General features: G+C 48.6%; 1 protein-coding gene across 1 annotated transcript in view; it reads left to right on the top strand.

The window, feature by feature from the left end:
- dchs1b (dachsous cadherin-related 1b) overlaps window positions 1–23,039 on the top strand; it is a gene marked incomplete at both ends in the record, with an annotated part of 73,949 nt that extends 50,910 nt beyond the window's left edge. The window contains 25 exons of the mRNA XM_083665516.1: window positions 551–739; window positions 1,798–2,029; window positions 2,215–2,451; window positions 3,116–4,171; window positions 4,677–4,864; window positions 5,143–5,239; window positions 5,468–5,625; window positions 8,229–8,669; window positions 8,833–9,128; window positions 9,431–9,546; window positions 12,180–12,419; window positions 13,372–13,497; window positions 13,678–13,887; window positions 14,787–15,043; window positions 15,293–15,499; window positions 15,715–16,111; window positions 16,246–16,359; window positions 16,477–16,688; window positions 16,837–16,988; window positions 17,626–17,756; window positions 17,970–18,256; window positions 19,124–19,265; window positions 20,032–20,203; window positions 20,393–20,802; window positions 20,998–23,039. Of these exons, the coding sequence (XP_083521642.1) occupies window positions 551–739; window positions 1,798–2,029; window positions 2,215–2,451; window positions 3,116–4,171; window positions 4,677–4,864; window positions 5,143–5,239; window positions 5,468–5,625; window positions 8,229–8,669; window positions 8,833–9,128; window positions 9,431–9,546; window positions 12,180–12,419; window positions 13,372–13,497; window positions 13,678–13,887; window positions 14,787–15,043; window positions 15,293–15,499; window positions 15,715–16,111; window positions 16,246–16,359; window positions 16,477–16,688; window positions 16,837–16,988; window positions 17,626–17,756; window positions 17,970–18,256; window positions 19,124–19,265; window positions 20,032–20,203; window positions 20,393–20,802; window positions 20,998–23,039 (8,109 nt within the window). The remainder of the gene's footprint in view (window positions 1–550; window positions 740–1,797; window positions 2,030–2,214; window positions 2,452–3,115; window positions 4,172–4,676; window positions 4,865–5,142; window positions 5,240–5,467; window positions 5,626–8,228; window positions 8,670–8,832; window positions 9,129–9,430; window positions 9,547–12,179; window positions 12,420–13,371; window positions 13,498–13,677; window positions 13,888–14,786; window positions 15,044–15,292; window positions 15,500–15,714; window positions 16,112–16,245; window positions 16,360–16,476; window positions 16,689–16,836; window positions 16,989–17,625; window positions 17,757–17,969; window positions 18,257–19,123; window positions 19,266–20,031; window positions 20,204–20,392; window positions 20,803–20,997) is intronic.
- Window positions 23,040–24,721: the final 1,682 nt, after the last annotated feature.

The following is a 24,721-nucleotide window of genomic DNA, read 5'->3' as shown; positions in this document are numbered from 1 at the left end:
TGCAGCTTCTATCCAACCTCAGAGTGATTCAAATTCCTGCCTCTCGTTCTGATGGGGGACAGGATTTTTCAGCCACAGAGAGAGAAAGAGAAAGTGTGGGGGTGAGGGAGAGTGAGACAGATGGACAGAGACAGAGAGGGGTAGGAGAGAATGTGAGGGGGAGAGGGATTGCGTCGGGGTGACTGAATGATGGGGGGTGTTGCTGAGCATGTGAAACTGGAGCCATTGAGGAGTCAGCAATGTCACTGAGCAGACACCAGGCCCTGATCGGATTGGTTAGTTGATCGTTTTGTCTTTTTATGGATTTTTGGACCTGGCAATCATTGTGGTGTGACCAGATGGATTTGAAACAGAAAAACACTCCTTGCAAAAACTGCTTGAAAATCACATTACTGCTGATGTGGGTTTTCTCCATTATACAGTAGATTAATGTTATTCCTTCTGCGGTTTAAAGATGTTCTTGTGTTGCGCTGACTGAGACCTGTTTGTGGAGGACTTGTCAGTGGATAATCATCCTCTAACATTTCATATCTCTCTCCTATCTCCTCAGGTGACGGCCACTGATGAGGACCGCGGTTCTTTCGGGACTGTGTCCTATTCTCTGGGCTCAGCCTCTGGCAGTACCGCCCCGACCCAGTTCACCATGGGTAAGGAGAGGGGTCAGCTCTGCACCAGCTCAGCTCTGGACCGGGACCAGGGGGCAGACAGCTATGACCTCACTGTCACTGCCACCGACGGGGTAAGGCCAAGATTTACACCTTCATTTAGGTATCCTTTATCCAATCAGGTATTTCAACTGAGCATAAGAATCTAAGATGATCTAATCTAGTTTGTTAAGGAAGGTACGATGACAGCCTGACACACTGAACCATCACACTAAAACCCTAACCATAGTCTCTTTAAGAGACCAAACCAAATCAGATGTTGACTGTAACTGTTTGAAGAGACTCAGTCCAACTGCTTTCCGCTGACTTTTTTTTTTTAGATTAAAAAAGGCTAAGATTTTAGATCCCTCTAAAGATTTGGATTATTTACGATCTGATTGTTGCACCAGCTGCAAATAGGCCTCTAGATTGCACTGACAATCTACTGTAGCTGATCGTAATCTTTTTAAATGCGCATGCTGCCCAGACACATACACAGCCATGTTCAGAAGACACGTTCCACTCGGTTCCTGGACTATGGAGCAGTCTAGCTGACAACCACAGACCTGTACCATCAAATAAAACTCCATACCAGAGACCAAACATCCTTAATAGGACAGCATCCTGTCTTCCTCCCTGCCAAAAGAGTGGTTGAAAGAGAGAGAGAGTAGAAAGGGGAAGAGGCATGTTAAAGCAATCAGAGAGAAAGCGGGTGAGAGAGAGAGAGAGAGAGAGAGAGAGAGAGAGAGAGAGAGAGAGAGAGAGAGAGAGAGAGAGAGAGAGAGAGAGTGGAAAATATGGAGAGTAGGAAAACAGATTGTGGTAATATTTCAATATGGTGCCACACTTGAGCTGTTGGGCAGTCAAACAACCCCCTAGCCCTAGCCTATTTCATGCTTGCTGAACAGAGAGCTCAGGCTTTTTTCAGGCTATTTCATCTCTACTAGTACATATACAGTATTTACTAAGGATATTCACATCAACAATCATCAACAATAGTTGATTTGCAGCTGACATTGAAGAATAAGGATTAAAAAAGGGCAAAAGTAGTAGAGAAAGTCCCAACAAGGACGCAGTGTGTATTCTCTCCCATGTCCCCCTGTCCCTCTCCACTTTGTTCTAACCAGTCCTGGTTGTGTCCCTCTCTCCTCAGGGTGGTCTGAGCTCGGTGGCGCGTGTGAGGGTCTCCCTGGTGGACATCAATGACAACCGTCCCTCCTTCTACCCCGTCCTCTACACGGTCAGCCTCAGCACACACAGCGCCCCTGGAACCTCCGTCGTCAAGGTGACGGCCAACGACCCGGACGCCGGGGATAACGGCCGGGTGACCTATCGCACAGTGCATGGAGGAGGCTCCGCCTTCTTCACCCTCAACAAGGACACAGGTGTGTGTTTGAGTGTGTGTCAGGAGAGAGAGAGGGTTTGTTTGTGTTGTGTCAAGGGGTGTAAGTCACAAATTATGTTTGAATACTCTAGATGACCCTCTACCTGACTCTCCATATAATCTTCTTCATAATGCTCTTTTTTTCCTGATTGGAACGTTGAATTCTCTCCCTCTGCGTCTTGCCAGGTGTAATCTCTCTGTCCCGTTCCCTGCACGGTAAAGCCAACACGGTGGTATCCATGGTGATCTCGGCTCAGGACGGTGGTGGCCTGACAGCCCCGGTGAACGCCAGGGTGAACGTGAGCGTGGTGGGGGGCTCGGTGGCGCCCCCTGTGTATGAGCAGGCGCAGTACTTCTTCACCGTGTCTGAGGACGTGCTGAGGGGCACGGAGGTGGGGGTGGTCCGCGCTGCCAGCAAGACAGGTGAGCGCATCAAATCAAAATCAAACTTCATTTTAAGCGGAAAACCAAGGACAGATAGTTATCGTATGTGCGAAAGTCTAGTATAGATCTGTTTCAATGGCTTCTCGAGCATAGATGTAGATTCCATAGAATTGTCAGTGCCTGGAAATGTAATACAATTGATTTACCTGACTAGAACAGTACCAGAGCTCAACACTCATAACTGGCAAGCATACTATTAGCATGAGGTGTGTTTATACAGTCTTGGTGTAGTGTATAATATCTTATCCTCGACTCTCACTGCACCAGTTGTACAAATAGACGAGCAGCTGGAGTATACACTCCATTAGGAGATCGCATCAATCACCGATCCCTCCTCACCGCTCTGGCTTCACAGGAGATTATTTTGACTCAGGGCAGACGTTTATTTTCTCCAGGTATTAATTGCTGTAAAATGATTTGGAAAGGATTTTGAGTAGGAGGACAGTGGACTGAAGTGGACCCTCATCTCTATCTCTGTGATAACTACTTCAGCTAAAGAGTCCAGCTCCTCCACTACTCTTGAAAATACATTTGCCATGGGAGATGTCCTACTTAAATTCTAGCTCACTCTTCTCCCCCCTTTCTCTGTCACCCGCTCTCACTTCCCTCCCCCCTTTCCTCCCTTCCTTTGTCCCTCTCTTAGGTATCTCGAAGGACATTTTCTACTCCATCTCGTCTGGTGACCCAGATAGTTATTTCACTGTAGACTCTGGTACTGGAGCAATACGGACCGCTCTCCCTCTGGACCACGAGACCCGCTCCAGTCTGGACCTGGAGGTCCAGGCCCGTTGTGGCTCGCCCCCGGCCTACGGAACCACCCGCGTACGCATCACCATCTCTGACGTAAACGACAACGCTCCCTCCTTCCTCCCCTCCTCCTCAGAGTCCCTCATTCTCCCAGAGGTCACTAAGATGGGGACGGTTGTCTACCAAGTTCAGGCCACTGACCGTGACTCTGGTCCCAACGGTCAGCTGAGCTTTGACCTGGTATCTGCCGTGGGCAGCAGTGGTCAAAGGATGTTCGGGGTGGACCGAGGCAGTGGGGAAGTGCGTCTGATCGGGGGTCTGTCCTATGAGAGCGTCCCCCGCTACGACCTCCAGGTGGTGGCCAAGGATGGGGGGGCTCCCCAACTCAGCTCCACCTTCACGCTGATGGTACACGTTCAGGCGCAGGACGCGCAAGGACCCGCCTTCGACACGCTTACCTACCGCGTGGAGCTTCGAGAGAACACGGCCCTCAACACGCGCTTCCTGCAGGTCCGCGCTCTCAACAGAGAGGCTGCTGGGAACGGGAACGGCGGCTCCTCCTCCTCCTCAGCCTCCCCGGTCTCATACCGGCTGCGTCCCGACGGCGACGCGGCAGGGTTCGGCGTCGCCCCCGACAGCGGCTGGCTGTTTGTCCGCAGCTCTCTGGACCGTGAGGCCAAGGACATGTATCTGCTGACGGTGCTAGCCACGTCTGGGCAGGGTGGGGTAGGCAGGACCGGCAGCGCCACAGTCAGGGTGTCTGTCACAGATGAGAATGATAACTCCCCCAGGCTGAGCCAGGAGAGGGTGTTCCTGGCCGTCAGAGAGAACCTGCTGGCCGGGACGGGCTTCGGGAGGGTGTCCGCTACGGACAGAGATGCAGGACTCAACGCTCGCCTCACCTACAGACTTCTGCACACAGACCGACACTTCCAGATCAACTCTCAGACCGGTAAGGACACACACGGGGGTGCTGTTCACACTAGAAATGGAACGTGGGACTCTTAAAGAGACGCTGCGGGATGTAGCCGATATTTTGAAGCGATTCGGCATCCACTTTTGATTTATAGTTTGGCTCATGTGCCCGCGGCTTCGGCTCTGTGGAATCCCTACGCACACGCAATGATACGCACAGACTGCAGGGCACATGGCGGGGACCTGTTTTTTGCTCATGAACACGACTTTAGAACTACTGCAAAGGCTGAAATTAAATCCTGTTCAATCACTTTAACGTTCCGTTTTCTTATAATTGTGTGATAACAATGTAATTACTATATAGTATCAACATGTTGCTACACAGAAATCTAACAGCTACCTTGTAATCCATGTGGACTTCATTGACTAATTGCATAGTCATTTATATATAGGAGAGCGATCTGCAGCCCAGTCTGTTTTGATGAATCCTCCCTTTCCCTACCTCTACCCTATCTTTCCACCCTGTCTCTCTCTTTCTTCAGGTGAGATCAGTACCCGCGTGAACCTGGACAGAGAGCAGCAGTCCAGCTACCAGCTGGGTGTCGTGGTACAGGATGGAGGCACGCCCCCTCGTACCGCGACAGGCACCGCCCACATCACCGTATTGGATGAAAACGACAACGCCCCCAGCTTCAGCCACACCCAGTCCGACAGGGAGCTGCTGATACAGGTGAGGAGGCTGGGGAGATGGGGAAATGGGGAGGTAAGGAGGTGGGGAGGGAGAAGGAGCTTGGGAGAGGATAGACTGGGGGAGATGGTGGTATAGAGAGATTGGGCCAGGGGCAGTATAGAAGAACATAATGTCATGTGTTATATGGGAGAGAAGGAGAAGGAAGAAAACAAGCAGGGAGAGGAGGAGGAGGTGGAGGAGGAAAGCTTTTGTTGGAGAAGAGAAGGAGGATGAGGAGGTAAACAAATAGACTGTATAATATCACCTTTCTCCTGCAGGTGATGGAGGGACTGCCATCTGGTTCCGTTCTTGGGACAGTGACAGCCAAAGACCCAGACGAGGGGGAGAATGGCACCATCTACTACTCCCTATCAGGTGAGCCTTGCCCTAACCCAACACCCCCGCACACCAAGACAATACATGAATGAATGTACTTCATTGATCCCCAAGGGGACAAAGACAAATAGTAGGTGAGCTGCACAGATAGGAATCCTATTCAGTTAAGTCATAATGTCATTTTACCATAGTTTTATGACTTATTACAACATATCTCTAACTATGTCCTGTGTTGTTGTTGTTGTTGTTGTTGTTGTTGTTGTGAAGGTCCCAGAGCTGAGCGTTTCTCTATGAACCCCACCACTGGCGAGCTGCGCTCCTCCTCCCACCTGAGACAGACAGAGAGAGCGGAGTACACCTTTACTGTGACGGCCTCTGACCATGGAGCACCAGGCCTCAGCTCTACCTGCCAGCTACGCGTCCAGGTACACTATAATCTAGGGCTACAACTATCCAGTATTTTGGTAATCCAGTATTCTGTTGATTATTCTGACGATTAATCGAGTAATTTGATTTAAAAAAAAAAGCAAAAACACTGCTTTTTTAAATGCTTTATTGAGAAAAAAATGGCCTTTGCAGCTTAGAACCATTGACATACGTCTATGATAAGAACCAGAACGTTTTTCCTTCCTGTTTTTTATAAAAACATAATAAAAATAATTGAATACTCGAGGCAGACAATTCTAATCAACACACACACACACACACACACACACACACACACACACACACACACACACACACACACACACACACACACACACACCACCTCTGTGAAGGTTCCAGGCCATATTATTTCAGACCGAATCCACCATGTAACCAGACCTTATCCACCTCTACAATCCACCACCTCTACGTCCGCTCCTCCCAACCTCTATGCAAATGACAGTCCCTACACAGTAGGTGACCAGACCCTTTAACTACATCAGGTAACCTAACCCCATCTACCAAGTCAACCTTATTGGTCATGGTCCCAGAAAGTCCCCTCATACCTCCAGTCATTTAGTGCTCTTTACAGGTGAGACTCCCTGCTCACCATGAACCCAGACAGGGCAGCCAAGCCAGGTAACCGGACCTGCAGCAGTTAGGCTTTAACTGTTCCCTTCATCCCTCCGAGTCCATCCAGCTTTCTGCCAATCCATGGGAGAGAGAGAGTTGAATCTCTGCCTGTAAAAACAAAAATGTTTCTCAAATCCAGTGGTTGTTTCCTGCTGCGGAGGTGAGTTGGGTAACTTAAACCCAAGGTGAGAAACCCTGAGCAGCATGACAACAGGTCAGGCCTGAGTTCTCCTTTTGTTCTCTCAACAAGAGGCTTTTTTCCTCTGTGTAAACACACAGCATCAGAAGTCCACCAACAGAAAAAAGGATGTCTGCTACAGAAGCCTTCGCCAGAGAACAGTATATTTCCACAGCGTAACGCTGTACTTGATGTTGTTCGTGATGTGATTTCGGAAAAGAGCAGGATGCTAATTGCAGGCAGAGTGCCTCGCCTCAGCTTTCCCCCGCTCCTTGGTTGTGCGACGCTGAGATTAGACAGGGGGGAAACAGGCACCTTGGAATCAAATGTTCCCAGATGGACTGTGATGAGGGCCAGCTGTGTAGAATCTCTCTGATCACGCAGAGAGAGGGAATTCATCACTGTACGGTAGCAGGCATATGATACACACACACACACACACACACACACACACACACACACACACACACACACACCCCCACACACACACACACACACACACACACACACACATACACGCACACACACACACACACCCCCACACACACACACACACACACATCCACACAAACACACACACATCCACACACACAGATAACATTTCCAGATAATGATTTTGAGATAATATTTCACATACCTGTGGGTAATAGCAGGCACAGGGTGAAAGTTATACACTGAGAGTCTCCACATGCCAGGGGAGCAGAGCGTACAGGAGACCTGTGAGACAGTGAGAAAAAACCGGGCAAACACTTCACTGACTGAGAAGACAGTAGTACACAAAATTAAATAAATGTGTCTTGCAGCAGTACAGTATAAGTATGGGAAGAATAATTTCCTCCTAGATCAGCGGTTCCAGGCAGCGTCCAGCTCCTGTCAGTCTGTCAATACGAGCGATGCTGCTTTGCGTGCCTGTCTCAGGCTGGCCCTCGTGCTAATTGTCCCATCCCTTCCTCCCTTTGATCTTTATTCATCGCGTTTATGTTTAATAGAGCCATCACAGTAAATATGATTAATATTACCAGCATGCTGTAAAAGCTCTGACTGAGAGAGGGGTTGAGGGGGCGGTGTGTGGGTGTGGGTGTGTGTGTACGTGTGCATGCATGCGTGCATGCATGCGTGCGCGCATGTGTGTATGAGGGGGTGTTGACGCTGTTTGTGTTTGCTGTCTTTGTTTGCTCTTTGATCTGTTAGTTCTGGAGCGGAACACAATCCCTAGGCTATTGTTGAGAGTGTCAGAGGCTCCTAACACACATTTGCTTCCCATCTGTCTGTCGCGTTCCGGCACTGCCATCAAAGTGACTGGACTGTATAGCGTGTGGACCCAATAATTGTGGGGCATTTTTTGAAATAGAATATTTAAACATTCTTTCTCTTTTTAGTGCTCCCAGCATTGTTTTGTTTCAATCACATGAGAGAGTTCCCCTCTCATGTTGACGCCAAATACTACAATGTCAGTGACTTAAACTGTGTGGAATATGTTTGCTTTGTACTCATACACAATGAGTGTACTGTACCTACCGCTGATGGTTATTGTTAGAGCCAGGAGGTTTCCCTGACCACGTGCCCTGACCTCTCTTTACTTTTAACTTTTTCCTTTACTGGGGTTTCCAAGCTAGCCTGGGTGCCTGACTGTTGTTGATATATTGCTGCCTTGTTTGACAAAACAGAAACCGACTGGCACCCATGTTCAAGCCTACGATGATTCAGAGGCATATTGCATGTTTTTTTAATGAAATTTGAATTCATTACCTTTTTCTGACCTGAACACCCTTGTCTCTCTCCACCCTCTAGGTTCTCAGCTCCTCCAAGTCCACCCCGAAGCCCAACACCCTCTCCATGACCCTCAACACCGTGGAAGGGGCCGCTCCTGGCTCCGTCATTGGCTCTGTTCGGCCACAAGACCATCGCGAACCCGTCTTATTGGACGGCCAGGTGACCTACCTGGTGGTGGGCGGGACGGACCGGGAGGGGACGTTCATGGTGGACCGGTTAACGGGAGACGTGTATCTGGTGCGGGAGCTGGACTATGAAGAGGGTGCGAGGTACACACTCCACGTCGAGGTGGCCGATTTCTCCCGGGCGTATCCCAGCAGTCACATGGTGCACTTGGAGATCTACGTGCAGGATAGCAACGACCACGCCCCCCAGTTCACTGAAGACCCTGTTACCATAGTGATACCAGAGAACACGGAGCCCGGAGCCTCCATCTACACCTTCCAGGCCTCTGACAAGGTAGGGACAGAAGAGTTACACAGTATCACACTATACGGCAGGCTGACGTCTCAATGTTAGAGGTGGTATTCAATGACCGATGCTCTTGCTGTATTTAAGTAGTGTAAATTGTTTGAATGGGATGTAGTATTAGTACTTATTCAGATGATCCTCTGTTCCTCAGGACGGCAGTGGACCCAACAACGAGGTGGTTTACACCATCCAGCACCACTGGCCTGACACCTTTGACCTCCTGACCGTCGACCCCTCCACCGGCGTCCTAACCCTAGGTCAGAGGTTAGACCATGAGACCACACCCTCCCTCTTCCTGGTGGTGAGGGCCACAGACTCGGCGGTGGACCCGTCGCAGCGGCGCTGGGGGTCGGTGACGGCCAGGGTGTTCGTGACGGACGAGAACGACAACGCTCCGGTCTTCAGCTCCCCCTCGGCCGTCAGTGTCATGGAGGACCAACCCGTAGGGTGAGGGAAGCGGGCGCGTCGGGATTATCTCATAGAAATACGCTGTTTTCAAATGAAACAAAATATGCTTTTAGAATGTGTTTGTTCTTGTCTGTTACTATGTATCCATGATTCAAAAGAAGAAGCTCCCTCATACTACTTTCTTGAAAAGTGTTTCTGTTTGTCAGCTGACATGTCAGTCTAGGAACAGCACTACAGTAGATGAAAACTTGAACAACACAGTTGCAGAGACTTCATTTCCCAGTGAGGGATCCAGACATGGATGCTGACTGTTCTGGGTGTGTTGTTTTACTTGTTGACAGGTTTGTGGTTGTGTATGTGATGGCTCGTGACGAGGATGAAGGAGACAATGGACGCGTGTCGTACAGGATCCAGTCAGGGAACAGCGCAGGCCGCTTCAGTCTCAATCCCAACACCGGTAAGACCCTCCACTCAAACCCTAACCCTAAAACAGGAACATGACAAAGTTCTGTTTTTGTGAATTTTGCCTTGATTGATTTAACACAGTGGAAGCTTAAACATGAAGGGATATTCTATAGGGTAACATGATTGATAGTTAATCATTATCCCACCCATAGACGCTTGAATCACCACAAGTTTCCAGAAAGCCATTACTCCCCACTTCAGAGTCCCGCCTGCAAGGTCCTGACTGCTAAAACACTCATCATAACCCTTCACTAATTCACTATAAGATCTTTCAATGGCTAAAAGCAATATTTCACTTGAGTAACACTTTGCTGTTCTTCTCATGACGGATTTGTTCATGGGAACCTAGTTTTATTTGGACTGGGGACGAGGCCCCTCTTTCATATGTTATGTGTATATTAACATGTAATTTCTCCGTCATCAAAGCTGTGTAATGTAGCCCAGTATGGGTCTCACTGAGATGGCATTAGAAAATATGAGACAGACAGTTAATGGCCCTTCCAGATGGAGAAAGCTCTTTACTCCATTACTGTCAAATGCCTCGTGAATTAATAAGGCCTGATATTTCACTTCTGGTCTGTATCACAGGCTTGGTGGCGGTTAGCTACTTAGCTTAGCACAGCAGCGGGCATTGTCAGTGAGCTTCAACTATGGGATTAGCACCACAGTTAGCATTAGCCAGGCGGCGCAGATACTGACCAGACACAGGGGAGTAGTCTGTGTTTGGAGTGTGAGAAAAGGAGGGGAAATGTAGACAGACACTGATATTGATAGCACAGTAGGTCTGGAGCTTCTGTATGAAAGACCCATCAGTTATTTTAGTTGCCGTGTCATCTAGCTACTGCACTGCTTCTGTAGCTGATAACGAATAACAGCAACACACTGATACAGACCAGACAGTAGTATTATTAGTGTTGAAGACTGGTTGTCTGGTTTTGAATATGAGAGAAGAAGGCCTAACCGCATTAGAGGAACACAAACAGCACAGGAAGCGTCTAAGAAACATCAGCACCTCAGCTGTACAGTAAAGTATGCATGGCGGATGTGTGTTTGGCGAGCTCAGGGAATCATAAATTACAACAGCACAGCCTCTCACAGGCACAGCACGTGTCAGCTCAGCCCGCTGAGGTTGTTGGGTACACACACAAACACACACACATATGGACACGCACACACACACACGCACACACACACACGCACGCACACACACGCACGCACACACACACACACACACACACACATACACACACACACACACACACACACGCACACGCACACGCGCACACACATAAACCCACAAACACACACACACAAACACAAAATGTACACCCACCCAGGGTAAACTCACCCTGGCTGACCCATCCTGTCGTTAGGGTGATGACAGGGGTGTAGAAATAGGAGGTAGGAAAGTAGCTAAGGCCAGAGCCTCTGGTGCCGAGGTCTCCCTCACAGATGGTATTTCTGAACCAGCCTGCTCTACATGGAAACGCACAATCCTGTCCCACCATGCTGCCTAATGCCTAACAGATTTAAGGGCTACACGCCATGTTGTTGAGAGGAGATGGAGAAAGGGAAAAACAAGTTTCACTGAAAGGATCTAAGTAGAGGGTTGATTGGGGTTGGCACCACTGTTCAGTGGTGCCAATTAGAGCAATGGGTTTGTGTGTATACAGTGTGTATGTGTGTGTGTTGGTGTCTCTGAGTGTCCGTATACTTATACAGCACAGTATCTTGTATGTATTTGCATGCCTGTGCATCTCCATAGTACAGTAAGTATAACAGTGTTAACAGTACAGCATATATTTGGGTGTTGGTCCTGTGTTCAGTACATCTCCAGCCATGTAAAGGCCACAACATTCAATAGTTGGAGTAAGTTTACTGCTCCTTTCTCTCTTATTGTGGAAACTCTCATAAAGCGAAGCTGTAATGGTTTAGGTTTTACTGGCCCTGCAGGCATGTAAATACCACCGTTACTCAGGTAGACAAAACTACATGTTCACATGAATATTACTCTGACCTCAACACCGCAATATGTACACGCACACACACACACACACACACACACACACACACACACGCACACACACACACACACACACACACACACACACACATACACACACACAAACACACACAAACACACACACACACACACACGCACACACACTCACTCACTTGTCAGCCCCATGCGCACACACTCTACTTCCTTATTGTTGTAGGAGCATGCATGGCGGTTTCCTTGTTTGCAAGACTACAGTGTGGAAAGTCTGCGTCCCTGTAACAATGTCTTTCCTATTCCTCTCGTGCAGTATACTGCTCTATAGAAGTGTTCTTTTCACGGTTAAAACATTGCAGGAAGCAAATCATGTTGATTGTGTTTATTTTTAAAGTGAGGCAGCAGAGGTCTTTTATAGGCTTACTAATCAGAACCAGTGACTAGAAGAGTTATAGACGCCCTCAGTCAGCTCTCCGTGTTATGCCACAGGGGGAGAGAGAGAACATTTTCCTCTCCTCTCCTCTCCTCTCCTCTCCTCTCCTCTCCTCTCCTCTCCTCTCCTCTCCTCTCCTCACCTCCTCTCACCTCACCTCCTCTCACCTCTTCTTCTCTCCTCTTCTCTCCTCCAGGCTCTCTCTCCATCCTCAAAGCCCTAGACCGTGAGGAACAGGAAATCTTCAACCTAACCGTCGTGGCAGAGGATCACGGGGTGCCTCAGCTCTCCACCTCCCAGGTGCTGTGTGTGCAGGTGATTGACGTCAACGACGAGGTGCCCCTCTTCCAGAAGGCGGAGTTTGAGGCTCAGGTGACAGAGAACCAGGGACCAGGAACCTCTGTGCTCACACTCACCGCCACCGACCGTGACCAGGGTGAGTTTCACAGGTCTTCGCATGATGAGTGTGTGTAGGGTGTCCGGACACTTGGGTGTGTCTATATATCACTGATTGTGTTTTTAAAGCGGCAAACAGCGACTGGACATTGTCTTCTTTTCCTTACTGTGAGGTTTGGCAGCATCACACTGTTCATTTCACAGTGCTTAGATAGATGGCAGCATTTGTTTCTGATTGGCCCGTCCGATGGAAGTCTGAGTCAGGGTCACATGCAACATAAAGCCTCTCTTCAGGAGTAATTAGTGAAGTAAACAGGTGAAGGTGCCAGAACCATCACAGCTAGCACGCAACAAGGCAGCTCACTGCCAGAGAGAGAGAGAGAGAGGGAGAGAGAGAGAGAGAGAGAGAGAGAGAGAGAGACAGAGAGAGAGACAAAGAGAGAGAGAGAGAGAGAGAGAGATATGAAGTGAGGGAAGAAGAGAGAGTTTTAGAGTGTGAGTGAGAAGGAGAGAGAGAGAGAGAGAGTTGGGAAGTCGGTGGTGCAGAGAGAGAGAGAGAGAGAGAGAGAAAGAGAGAGAGAGAAAATGAACAATGGAGGGAGGGAAAGAGAAAGAGAAATAATGAGGGCGCTGCCAATTCATTACACAACAAACCACAGACCTGCTAATGAAGATGTGTGGTTACGTGGCAAAGCAAAAGCAGAGATCTGATGTTTATTCCTCTCAGCTGCCATTGTACCCCGTTGGGGGTGTATCTCAATAGTTTAAAAACAGTTCCTTTCCTTTTGTCCTTCCATCCTCTGCACTCATCACTGATGTAAAAACTTATTTTTTTTAGTTCACCATATGCATCCACCATATTGCTTTCACCTACTGTGTTATGAGTTTCCAGATCTTTGCAGACGAGGGAGAGGAGGTAAGGAGAGGAGCCCACTGTGGACAATTGAGACACACCCTTCATGCTGTATCTGTACCTGTGTGTCTCCCTCCAGGCATTAATGGCCAGGTGACCTATGGAGGAGTGACAGAGGAAGGGTTCACCATCAACCCTGTGACAGGAGTCATCACCACCACCAAAGCCTTGGACAGAGAGCAACAGGACCACTACACACTCACAGGTTAGACTGCCCCCTAGTCCCTCACACCTACCCCATCCTTGCCCCCTACCTTAGATGCACTCCTTAAGCCCCCCTACCTTGGGTATAAGCAATATGATGATATTATGAGTCTCATCAGTTTGCTCTCCCTTACAGTCCTTTACAATCTCCAAATATCTCCCAACTCTCTTCTCCTACTAGTGTATGCCAGAGACGGAGGGCTGCCTCCTAACTTTGCCAAGGCGGTGGTGCGTGTGGCCGTGGAAGATGAGAATGATAACACGCCGGTCTTTGGGAGGCCCTGGTACGGCCTGGAGGTGCCTGAGAACCAGGCCGCTGTGGAACTCTGCATCCTCAGGGCCACGGACCCAGACGCAGGGCCCAGCGGGGAACTGGAGTACCGGATCACTGGTGAGACACCTGTGTGTGTGTGTGTGTGTGTGTGTGTGTGTGTGTGTGTGTGTGTGTGTGTGTGTGTGTGTGCGTGCGTGCGTGCGTGCGCGTGCGCGTGTGTGTGTGTGTACAGGATCACATGAATTCCTTTATACTTGACATACACACCGACTATCAAATAACCATTCAATTGGGCCCACTATGCTCTCTGCAAATAATAATAACCAGCAGACCCTAGTCTGCGTGAAGGATTGTCAGAGAATTTCATTGACAGTGTGCAGAAGTGAATTTCCCCCTTCAGTGGAGATAGGGCTCGGCTGCAGTCTGCTGTGTTCCTTTCAGTACATCTGGAGCGACTGGGACAGAGATCAAACCTGCACACTGCTACTTCAGACCTCCTGTCTTTTTTCACAAATGACCTCTCAGTTTTAATAAGAATCCAGCACTGTCCATCTTAGTATCTCCGGGGGCTGATGTGTGTGTGTGTGTGTGTGTGTGTGTGTGTGTGTGTGTGTGTGTGTGTGTGTGTGTGTGTGGGTGTGTTTGTGTGTTTGTGTGTGGGTGTGTGTGTGTGTTTGTGTGTGTGTGGGTGTGTGTTTGTGTGGGTGCGTGCGTGCGTGCGTGCGTGCGTGCGTGCGTGCGTGCGTGCGTGCGTGCGTGCGTGCGAGTGCGTGCGTGCGTGCGTGCGTGCACATGTGCGAATGGAAAATAAGTGACGTGACTAGATGATACATGCCAAGTAATATTTCAGAGTTTCACAATGCAGCCGTGACAACTGTGCAATGTACAAGATTTTATTTGGTGATCGCTTCTGTAGAACTCAGCAGTCATTCCCAATGGATCTGACCGATAAAGCATGTCTCCCCCCCCCCTCCCCCCCCTCCCTCTCTGTCTGTGTTTATCTCATTCCCTCCTAGATGGAGACCCAGATGGAGACTTCCAGCTCCAGGCCAGTTCAGGGGCCTTGTCCACCTCACGAGCCCTGGACCGGGAGAGGAAGTCTGGATACACCCTGCAGGTGGTGGCCCTGGACCGGGGCACCCCTGCTCTCAGCAGCACAGCCACAGTGGAGGTGACGGTCCTGGACGTCAATGACAACAGCCCAGCCTTCAGCAGCAGCAGCTACGCCATGGACATGTCTGAGGACGCTCCCGAGGGCTCTCTGGTCCTGGAGGTACGCTGATCAGAGACCGGTTAACTTCCTCTTTTAGGCTGTTCTCTGATATGATGAGATGACAGGAGAGGTGAACATTTTCCTTTGGGACAAAATTGCCTTGAACTCACAATGCTGCTTATAGGAATGACTGTACTCTACTTCAAGAGAGAACTATTAGTGCTAAGCTAGAGGTTCAGAATAGAAAAAAAATTAATAGAAAAGAAATTAATAGCATAACACAAACATGATACCTTGCCCGTTCCCCAGGTGACGGCCACAGACTCAGACGAGGGTGAGAATGGAAAGGTGCTCTACTTCCTGAGCCGAGAGGCGCGGGGGGCGTTCACTGTCGATGAAAACATCGGTCGCATCACCACGGCTGCGCCCCTAGACCGGGAAAAAAGGGCGTCGTACAGCTTCCAGGTTTTCGCTGTTGACCTCTCACCTGCCGCGCCCCGAAACACCTCGGCACAGGTAACGGACGTAGATGACTTGGACAGTGTGATTTATTTTTTTGTTCAGGATCTCTGTTTTGTCGTGAGTGAGTCATGTTTCGAGAGAGGACGGCCTTACTTCTGTCTGTATTCTACTTTTGTGTTGAGAGTTTTCTCACTTTTCGAAAGATTCAATAATCGCTCATTATCAAACACTTCCCCTCTTCTTTTTTTCCCTCAAATCCTTCCCTCCAGGTGACCGTCACAGTGCTGGATGTCAACGACAACGCTCCCTTCTTCATCCAGGACCCTTTGATCATCGAGGTCTCCGCCAGACAATCACAGCGCGTCCTGGCCACCATGAGGGCCGAGGATAAGGACTTCGGTGCCAACGGCTCGGTGTTCTACCGCTTCGCAGCACCGATGAGGGGTTTCAGCATCAACTCCCTGACAGGAGAGATCCAGGCCACAGAGGAGCTGGGGGGGCTAACTCAGGTCCAAAGGACCCTCATCGTAGAGGCTATGGACCAGGGCACCCCAGCCCAGTCCTCCCTGGGGGTGGTGGTGGTCTACGTGAAGGAACAGGACTACAACGGCATCCGCTTCTCACGCAACGCCAGGGATGTCAGCATCCAAGAGAATGCTGTCAAAGGTCTGATATCAATTCAGTATTTACTGAGCTTTAAAAATCTGCATGAATTAGTTAAAATATCATATATACTCTATATGATAAAGCTTTGTAACTTCTACCAATAAAGTGAACTCCCTCCTATCACACCCATGCAGGCACCGCGGTGGCGCAGGCCCAGGCCCAGTACCCAGATGGCACGCGTAGAGGCATCAGCTACACCCTCTTCAGTGGCAACAGACAGCAGGACTTCAGCATCAGCACCTCCACAGGTCAGACAGAGAGTAACGGGTTAACCTAAGCCAGTACACAGATGGTTGACTCACCATATTTCGAATTCTGTCATCATCACTCACCTGTCACTCACCTGTCCCCTACCTGTCCCACAGGTGAGATCTGGGTGCAGAGCTCTAAGGGGCTGGACTTTGAAGACACCCCCAGACTCCGCTTAGTGGTGAAGGCTGAAACTGCATCCTCCACCTCCTTTATGGCCGTCAACCTGATCCTACAGGACGTCAATGACAACTTGCCTCGATTCCAGCTACAGAACTACGTAGCCTATATGAGAGAGGCGCAAGGATATGATCTACCTATCATACAGGTAGCTCTCCCTCTCTCTCTCTCTCCCTCTCAATACACACACACACACACACACACACACACACACACACACACACACACACACACACACACACACATACACCGTGCATTTATATTTCTCATTCTCACTGTCTCCTGCTCCCCCTCAGGTGATGGCTGAAGATGTGGACCAGGGTCAGAATGGTCAGGTGACCTACTCCATCCAATCATCTGGCATGAGTGGCCTGTTCAAGATCGACCCAGTGACAGGAAGCATCACCACAGCAGCCATCATGGACCGGGAGATCTGGACATCTACCAAGTGAGTGCTCCAGAGAGAGGTTGCTAGTAGAAACAGTACTAGTAGAACGTTCAGTTTACTCTCCCCAAATCTTAACTATTTGCACAGTATTTTACTAAATACAAGTCACAAAGTATACAGTGTGCAGTAAGAAAGACAGGTGAACATGTGCAGTAGACTAAAGATTGGTACAGTAGGGGAATATGCAATGGTTATCTGTTGCACTTAGCTATTTATTGTGTTTAAATGCCATGGGGAGTGACAGGGTGTATAGAATATACATGTACCACCGCAAGGTGATATTTGCATGCCATTAGAAAGCCACGTTGCAACTCATAACTCTTTACATCCACTGTTTACCATTTACTGTAACGTTGCACAATGTTCCATGTGTTACTTTCGCAACAATGTATCAGACCTTCTCCATTGTAAATCAAAGTATATTTCATCCATGGAACAGAGAACTACATTGAGATTGTACTGATTATATTTATGTACATGTCCCCAAAGACACTGCATGCCATTCTAAACATTCCATGGACTTTTCCTGAACCCCTCTCTCCTCCCTCCCTCTTCCCTTCCACCTCTCACTTATTGTAAATGTACCATAGATATTATCTCGGAACAGAATGCTTAAGTTTCTTCTGTTTTGTGTTAGGCTGGTAGTCACGGCTACTGACAGGGGAAGCCCACGATTGGCTGGTTCGGCCACGCTGACAGTGATCATTGTGGACCTAAACGACAACAGCCCCACGATACCTCTGCCCCGGGAGATCCGCATCCCAGAGAGTAAGCCAATCTTCACCTCCATAATATCACTGCACCGAACTTGGTGGTTTAATGGGCTGAAACATTAAACAGTAACTATATTACATACTGCAAACCCTCAACACAGAAACAATCACAGGGCACAGTAACAAATTAGAAGAAATCCTCTGAGACAAACACTGGACTATTACGCGCTAGCACTTTTAAAACTCTCTACTCCCCTCCCACCCCCAGACACCGCCATCGGCACGGAGATCACCTTGGTGACAGGTAACGATGTGGACTCCAGCCCAGCCCTGTCCTACTCCCTGCAGCTGGACCCAACCTCGCAGGGCCGGTTTGGGATACACCGCTACAGCGGAGGGGTATCCCTGACCGCCCCTCTGGACTACGAGGAGAAGACCTGGTACACCCTGACCGTCCGAGCTACAGACTCTCAGCACCAGAGTGAAGCCAACATCACCATACTGGTGGAGGACATCAATGATAACGCACCAACCTTCACTCAAGACCTCTACCAGGTACGCCTGCCCAATCTATCAACATATCTCTCTCACCAGAACCACACCTGAAGTTCTGCTACCAACAACAGATAAACTGAGATTGCATCCTAGCCATGATACATTTCAATATTACAGTAGTTTCTGTTGTCTTTAGACCCCAACATTTTTTACCAGTTCCTGATTTTAAAAAAAAATAAAAAATAATAATGTCCTGTTCTGTGGAGGGAGAAAGCTTCCTTGTCCATTCAGTAAACGTGGTCTCTGCTCTCTGGTGTAACACTAGATTTATTTGCCACAGTCATCTATTAAGAGAGGTGGAAGGTGCCCACTAAATATGTCAACCGTGAGTTTTTTACCTTCCAAGGTCTTCACACCGTGTTAAATTTGATAGACAATAGAGTAAATTAGCTTCAGAAACAAATTTGTCCCAGGACAGTCCTTAGGCATACACAAACACATTTGCTGACATACACACACACACACACACACACACACACACACACACACACACACACACACACACACACACACACACACACACACACACACACGCTGAGGGTGATAAAAGTTAACTGGCTAATCTCTCATGAATGTGTCTCCACTGGGGAAAGGTTCCTCAGATGAACTCATAACGTTTACTACAGGGACTCAGGAAATGACTTCAGCTTTAACTGAGGTTTTAGAAAAACAGGAACAAAAATAAAATGTAACTTTTCTCCTCAACATATAAGTCAACCTTTATTGACAGAGCTGGAAAGTGAACCCTTATTTATGTGTTTACTTCAGAATTACATTGCTAATATCCATTGGATACATTTGTATTGTTTGTTTTGTTGTCTTCTGTTGAATATCATGGGACATTAAAGCTATGTTTTCGTTTCCCAGGTAACACTGCCTGAGCATTCACCACCAGGCAGCCCTGTTGTCACGGTGACAGCAACTGACCGGGACACAGGAGAGAATGGAAAGGTCACCTACAGAGTGATGTCATCAACACGAGAGGGCTTTTACATTGACCCCAGCAATGGTATGGGAATTGGTTTCCTTTACTACATTCTAAAGACACATGTAATAGACACCTCTGTGCTGTGCTAGAGTTGTTATGACATATATCTATATGTCTTGGTTGTATTTTAGCCAAAACTAAAAACTAGATGCAAAGTTAGCAGCTGTTTTCTCAGTCTGGGACTAAATCTCCCAAATGAAACTAAAACATGAAACTGTTTTCATAAATATTTTACCTCATGTTTTATTATTTCTACAGCTGTCAGTCGATTAAAAAAAAATATGTTGATTAATATTTTCCTCATCAATTAATCTAATACTGAAAGATACATTTTTTTTACTTTCACCTTTCAATTTAGGTTGTCACAGATTTTCTAGATATCCCTAGACAAGAAACCCAAAGTGGTGCTGAAACAATGAGGGGGGAATAATAGATGAAGACAAAAGGGTTTGCTTGATCCGAGTTTCCTTGGTACAACAAAACTCTTGTTTCCTTGGCTACATGTCACTCACTCTAGCTTTTACTTCTTGTCCTTGGTCTGATACAGTATACTGTATAGAAATCCGATCCAAAAAATGGCATTAATATATTCATCTTTACAGCCCTAATTATTTTTCTTCACCTTTATTTGACCTTTTTGTTTTTCAGCAAGGTTGATTTCCTTTTTGAAAGAACGGGTATAAATCTTGAATAGATCTGGGCCATAAAGTACAAATCAGACTCATTAGATATGATACCACCATGTTTCTCACTGTATGACTGACTACTCCATGCTTTGCTACCCCAGGAACCCTGTTCATCAACCGAAGAGCCGAGTTTGACCCTGAGAGTCCATCGGTTAGTGTGGTCATCGAGGCTCGGGACGGGGGCTCCCCTGTCCTTTCCTCCCTCACCACCGTCCAGGTTCACCTCTCTGATGTAAATGACAACGCTCCCATCTTCCACCAGTCAGAGTACAGGCAAGTGTCTCTCCTCCAATCACAATACAAGCTGATACAGAATAAGGAACAGTCCTTATCCCTCTCAACTGCATTACTATGCAATTACAAAGCAATGACTAAACTACAATGTAACAACATGTTATGTTATAACATGAATGTTATAACTATATAATGTTATTAACCTTATCATTATTATTATGATTCCAGGGCCACAGTCTCTGAGGACACCATCCCCGGGGCGACCATCTTGACACTGGAGGCCTTCGACAGCGACCTCTCTCGGGAGAACTGCGGATTCGACTTTGCTATCGCCAACGGGAATAGTGGGAATGCATTTCAGATTGAGAGCAGCGTGCGCTTCCTGGAGGGGCGGGGCTTCCAGACTGTGGGGACTCTTCTATTGGCAGAGGGGCTTGACTTTGAGGCCACACCCCTCTACAACCTCACAGTCGTCGTGTCAGACCGCGGCGTGCCCCAGCGGAGTTCTAGCATTGCAGCTGTGATCAGTGTTGGTGACGTCAATGATAATCCACCTGCGTTCAGCCGGGCCGAGTACGCTGTGTTGATGAGTGAGGGAGCGGCCGCCGGGACTGAGATATTACGTCTGACCGCTATAGGTGAGAAAAGATCTGTCTGTCTCTCTCTCTCTCTGTCTCTCTCTCTCTCTCTGTCTCTCTCTCTCTTTCTCTCTCTTTCTTTCTCTCTCTTTCTTTCTCTCTCTCTCTCTCTCTCTCACACACACACACACACACACACACACACACACACACACACACGCATTCATCTAAACTAATCTAATATTTAATTTCCAGACCCAGACTCGGCTCCGAATGCAGAGGTCCAGTACACTATCAGCTCTGGGGATGAGATGGACCTATTCACCGTGGACCAGTGGACCGGAGCTCTGCGGCTCCAGCGAACACTTGACCGCGAGCACCAATCCTTACATGTGGTCATCGTCCAGGCCTCGGATGGTCACGGTCACTTTGCTCTGGCTCCGGTCAGTGTGGAGGTGAAAGATGTAAACGACAACAGACCCTTCTTCCCCATAGAGACTCTGACAGCCAGTATCAGAGAGAACCAGCCAATCAACTCAGCTGTGACTGTTCTCCACGCTATAGACCACGACACCGGAGTATTCGGTCAGCTGAGGTACTCCATGGTGGAGCGATCAGGGGTGGGAAGAGACGTCTTCTCAGTGGACCAGACCTCCGGAGAGGTCAAAGCTAGGATGACCTTTGACTTTGAGAAGGTCAACTCCTTTAACTTCGTGGCTCTGGCGGTCGACGCAGGCAACCACTCAGCCACGGTGACGGTGCAGGTGTACATCACAGGCGAGGATGAGTATGACCCCCTCTTCACCTCCTCTGAGTTCACCTTTGAGGTCCCGGAGGGGGCTAAGAGGGGCCAGGGCATCGGGCAGGTGCAGGCCAGCGATGAGGATGGAGGGGTGGATGGCATCGTGCTCTACTCCCTGCCCATCAGCTCCCCGTACTTCGACGTCAATAAAACCACCGGGGTGGTCTTCTTAAAGATGGACGGGTCAGGCAGCAGTAGTGGATCAGGCCGGTCCAAAGGGGAGGCCAGACTTATAACTCTAGATGTGACAGCCCACAGCCCCCTGGATATGTCCCGCATCACCACAGCCCAGCTCACCATCGACGTCACCAACACCAGCTTTGGCCTGGTCAACGACGTCAACATCCTGCTGATCAGCATCATAGCCGTGTCTCTGGGTGTGATAATTCTCCTGGTGGTCATGGCTGTGGTGGTGTTCCTGGTCAGGTCCCGCAGGAGGAAGAAAAGCCAGGAGGCCGGGAACAGAGCCGTGGCCTCAGGAACTGCCCTGCAGAAACTGGATGAGTCCAAGTCCGGAACAGGGGGAGAGAGGATCTACCACCAGGCTCTGCCAGGGTATGCGGGCGACCAGGGTGGGGCAGGAGGAGGGCCGTACACCCGTGGGGGCTCCTTGGACCCCTCTCACTCCAGCGGGAGGGGCTCGGCCGAGGCAGCGGAGGACGATGAGATACGCATGATAAATGAATACCCCCGCGTGGCATCCATCTCATCCTCCATGCAGGAGCACATCTCAGCCCGGGGGCCGGACTCTGGCATTCAGCAGGACGCTGACCAGCTATCTGACATCTCCTGTGAGCCTGCAGCCCTGGAGGGTAGCACCTGGTTCAAAGGCAAGAAGCTTGGGGGCAGCCTCAGTGGGACCATGCTCTCTGGTCAGCTCCCAGTCTACCGGGACGAGGGAGGAGGCTACCTGGGGGTGGGCCGTGGCCTCAACATCTCCCACCCCAAGGATTACGCCTTCCCCGAGGATGGCAAGCCCTCAGTGGGCGGCTCTCTCACAGCCATCGTGGCCAGCGATGAGGAACTACGAGGCAGCTACAACTGGGACTACCTCCTCAACTGGTGTCCTCAGTTCCAGCCCCTGGCGAATGTCTTCACAGAGATCGCCCGGCTTAAAGATGAAACGGCCCCACAGAACCAGAACCCCCGCAGGCCCTTCCAGCCCAAAGCCAAGACGGACCCCAAACCCCGGATTGACCCCCCACCCCTCATTACTGCTGTGGCCCACCCAGGAGCTATGTCCGTGCCCCCCAAGGTCCCCATAATTGGACGGACGTTCCCTCACCTGGCCTCACTCCGCCGCTCTCCTATCAGCCACGAGGGCTCCATCTCCTCAGCAGCCATGTCCCCCAGCTTCTCCCCTTCCCTATCCCCACTGGCAGCCCGCTCGCCAGCCGTCTCTCCCTTCGGGGTCACCCAGGGCCCCTCGGCGTCCATGATCAGCACCAGGGAGCCCTCCCTGGACCACAGCCCTGACCACGAGATGAGGATCTGAGAGCAGATTTTAGAGACACGTTTTTTTAAAATTTTAGGGAAAATCTCCCTGCACGAAGTGGGATATACTCTATTAGGGTTAGTGAGAGTAGCCTAATGTCAGTTGATGGCACATTTCTCTGAAGGGAGGGGAATAGTCTTTGTTATAGGAAGGATGCAACACATTGATTAATGCAAAGGTGATAGTTTTGAAGTAAGCATGGCTGACCACATTTTTACAATTACCTTGTCTTAGTCAGACAGGGATGGTTTTTGTGAGGGTGAGTGTGTGAGGATCCACTCAACTTTGCAAAGGGGGTAATTTCACTCTCTCTTCTGAAGGCAGAAGTGGATTTTCATTCCGGAATGGATGTCCTTTCTCATTTCATCTAAGGATGTACAGTATAGAGGTGGAACATGTTTCTGGGTTAGGAGGCACATTGTGAGAGGATTAGCCTTCCCATCCCTTCCATGTCCACTGTGACGCAGGTCTCTGAGAACTGCACAGGGTTATGAGATGAACTGATTTATACCCTCCAGTCAGAGGCCCTCAGTAGTGAAGTCTGTAGATAGATGTGTTGTTTTCACGTCACCTCGCTGGCTGGCCAGGGAGCTTAGGTTTCCGCTGTTCCTCTCTTTGACTTCTGTTGACATTTACACTACAGTGTTAACTCACAAAATGGCTGCTTTCAAAATGGCTGCCGTCACACCTTTTGTTGATCCCTTGGACTAAATACCTTTGTGTAAATAAAAAGACACTCTGAAAAAGCCAGTGATTGCACAGTGGAAAGGGGATTTGTGATTATTGTTTTCTTTTGCTGTCATAAAAGACACTTCATTTGTTTTTGTTGTATTTTTTTATATATTTTTATATTGACTATGATTTCTGATTAAAAATGCCATAATCTCACCAGGAGAGGTTATAGTTTCAGTCTATTTACATATATGTATATTTGTATGTATGCTAGCTATGGTATGTGTGTGTTCCCTGTCATAGGTTTTAGATCCACTGTTCTGTGTGTTTGTGGACTTGTGACAGTTGTGATGTGAGTGACTGAGAGACATTTGTGTTTTGATAATTATTTATATGAAAAAGAGGAACTGCTGGCCATGTTGACAGCGCAAAACCATGTTCAGTTTTCACTATGCTGTATTGTATCTTGAAATCTTTTGTCAATGGTAGATCTTCCAAAATCTATAGAGATGGTCATACAAATGTAGAGATGGCCGACAGGATCAAAGAGGAATGGTTGTCGTCTTCACTCTTCACTCTCTACTCTACCACCAAAAGTAGACCTGTCTTGTATGTTAATATACTGTTTTACACAACAGAACATGTTCCCTCAAAAATTCAGGGATAATTCAATTTCCTGATCACCTCTGTGTCTTTGTATTAAGTGCTTCCAGGTCAAATGAAAGGTCAATGACATCATCATCGTCCTTCTGATGGCTTGTAACTGTGAAGTGGTTCATCTGTATACCGTAGAAATAAAATGCACAGAACTGTCCGATTATCATGGGTGTTGTAACATAACCAGTCAAACATGGCAGGTTGTGATGAATGAAACAGTGAGGTGATAAGCAAAACAATGAGTTAAATGCTTGAATATAGCCTACTCCCATACAGCACCCTAAACCAAGGGCTGTTGCTTCCCATGTGTCACATTATGTTCTATGCATTCTACTTCTAGGATTCACATACTT

This window comes from Argentina silus (assembly GCF_951799395.1).
Source record: "Argentina silus genome assembly, chromosome: 2".
NCBI lineage: Eukaryota > Metazoa > Chordata > Actinopteri > Argentiniformes > Argentinidae > Argentina > Argentina silus.
The sequence above is the reverse complement of the archived record's forward strand: the minus strand, read 5'-3'. Positions and strand labels throughout refer to the sequence as shown.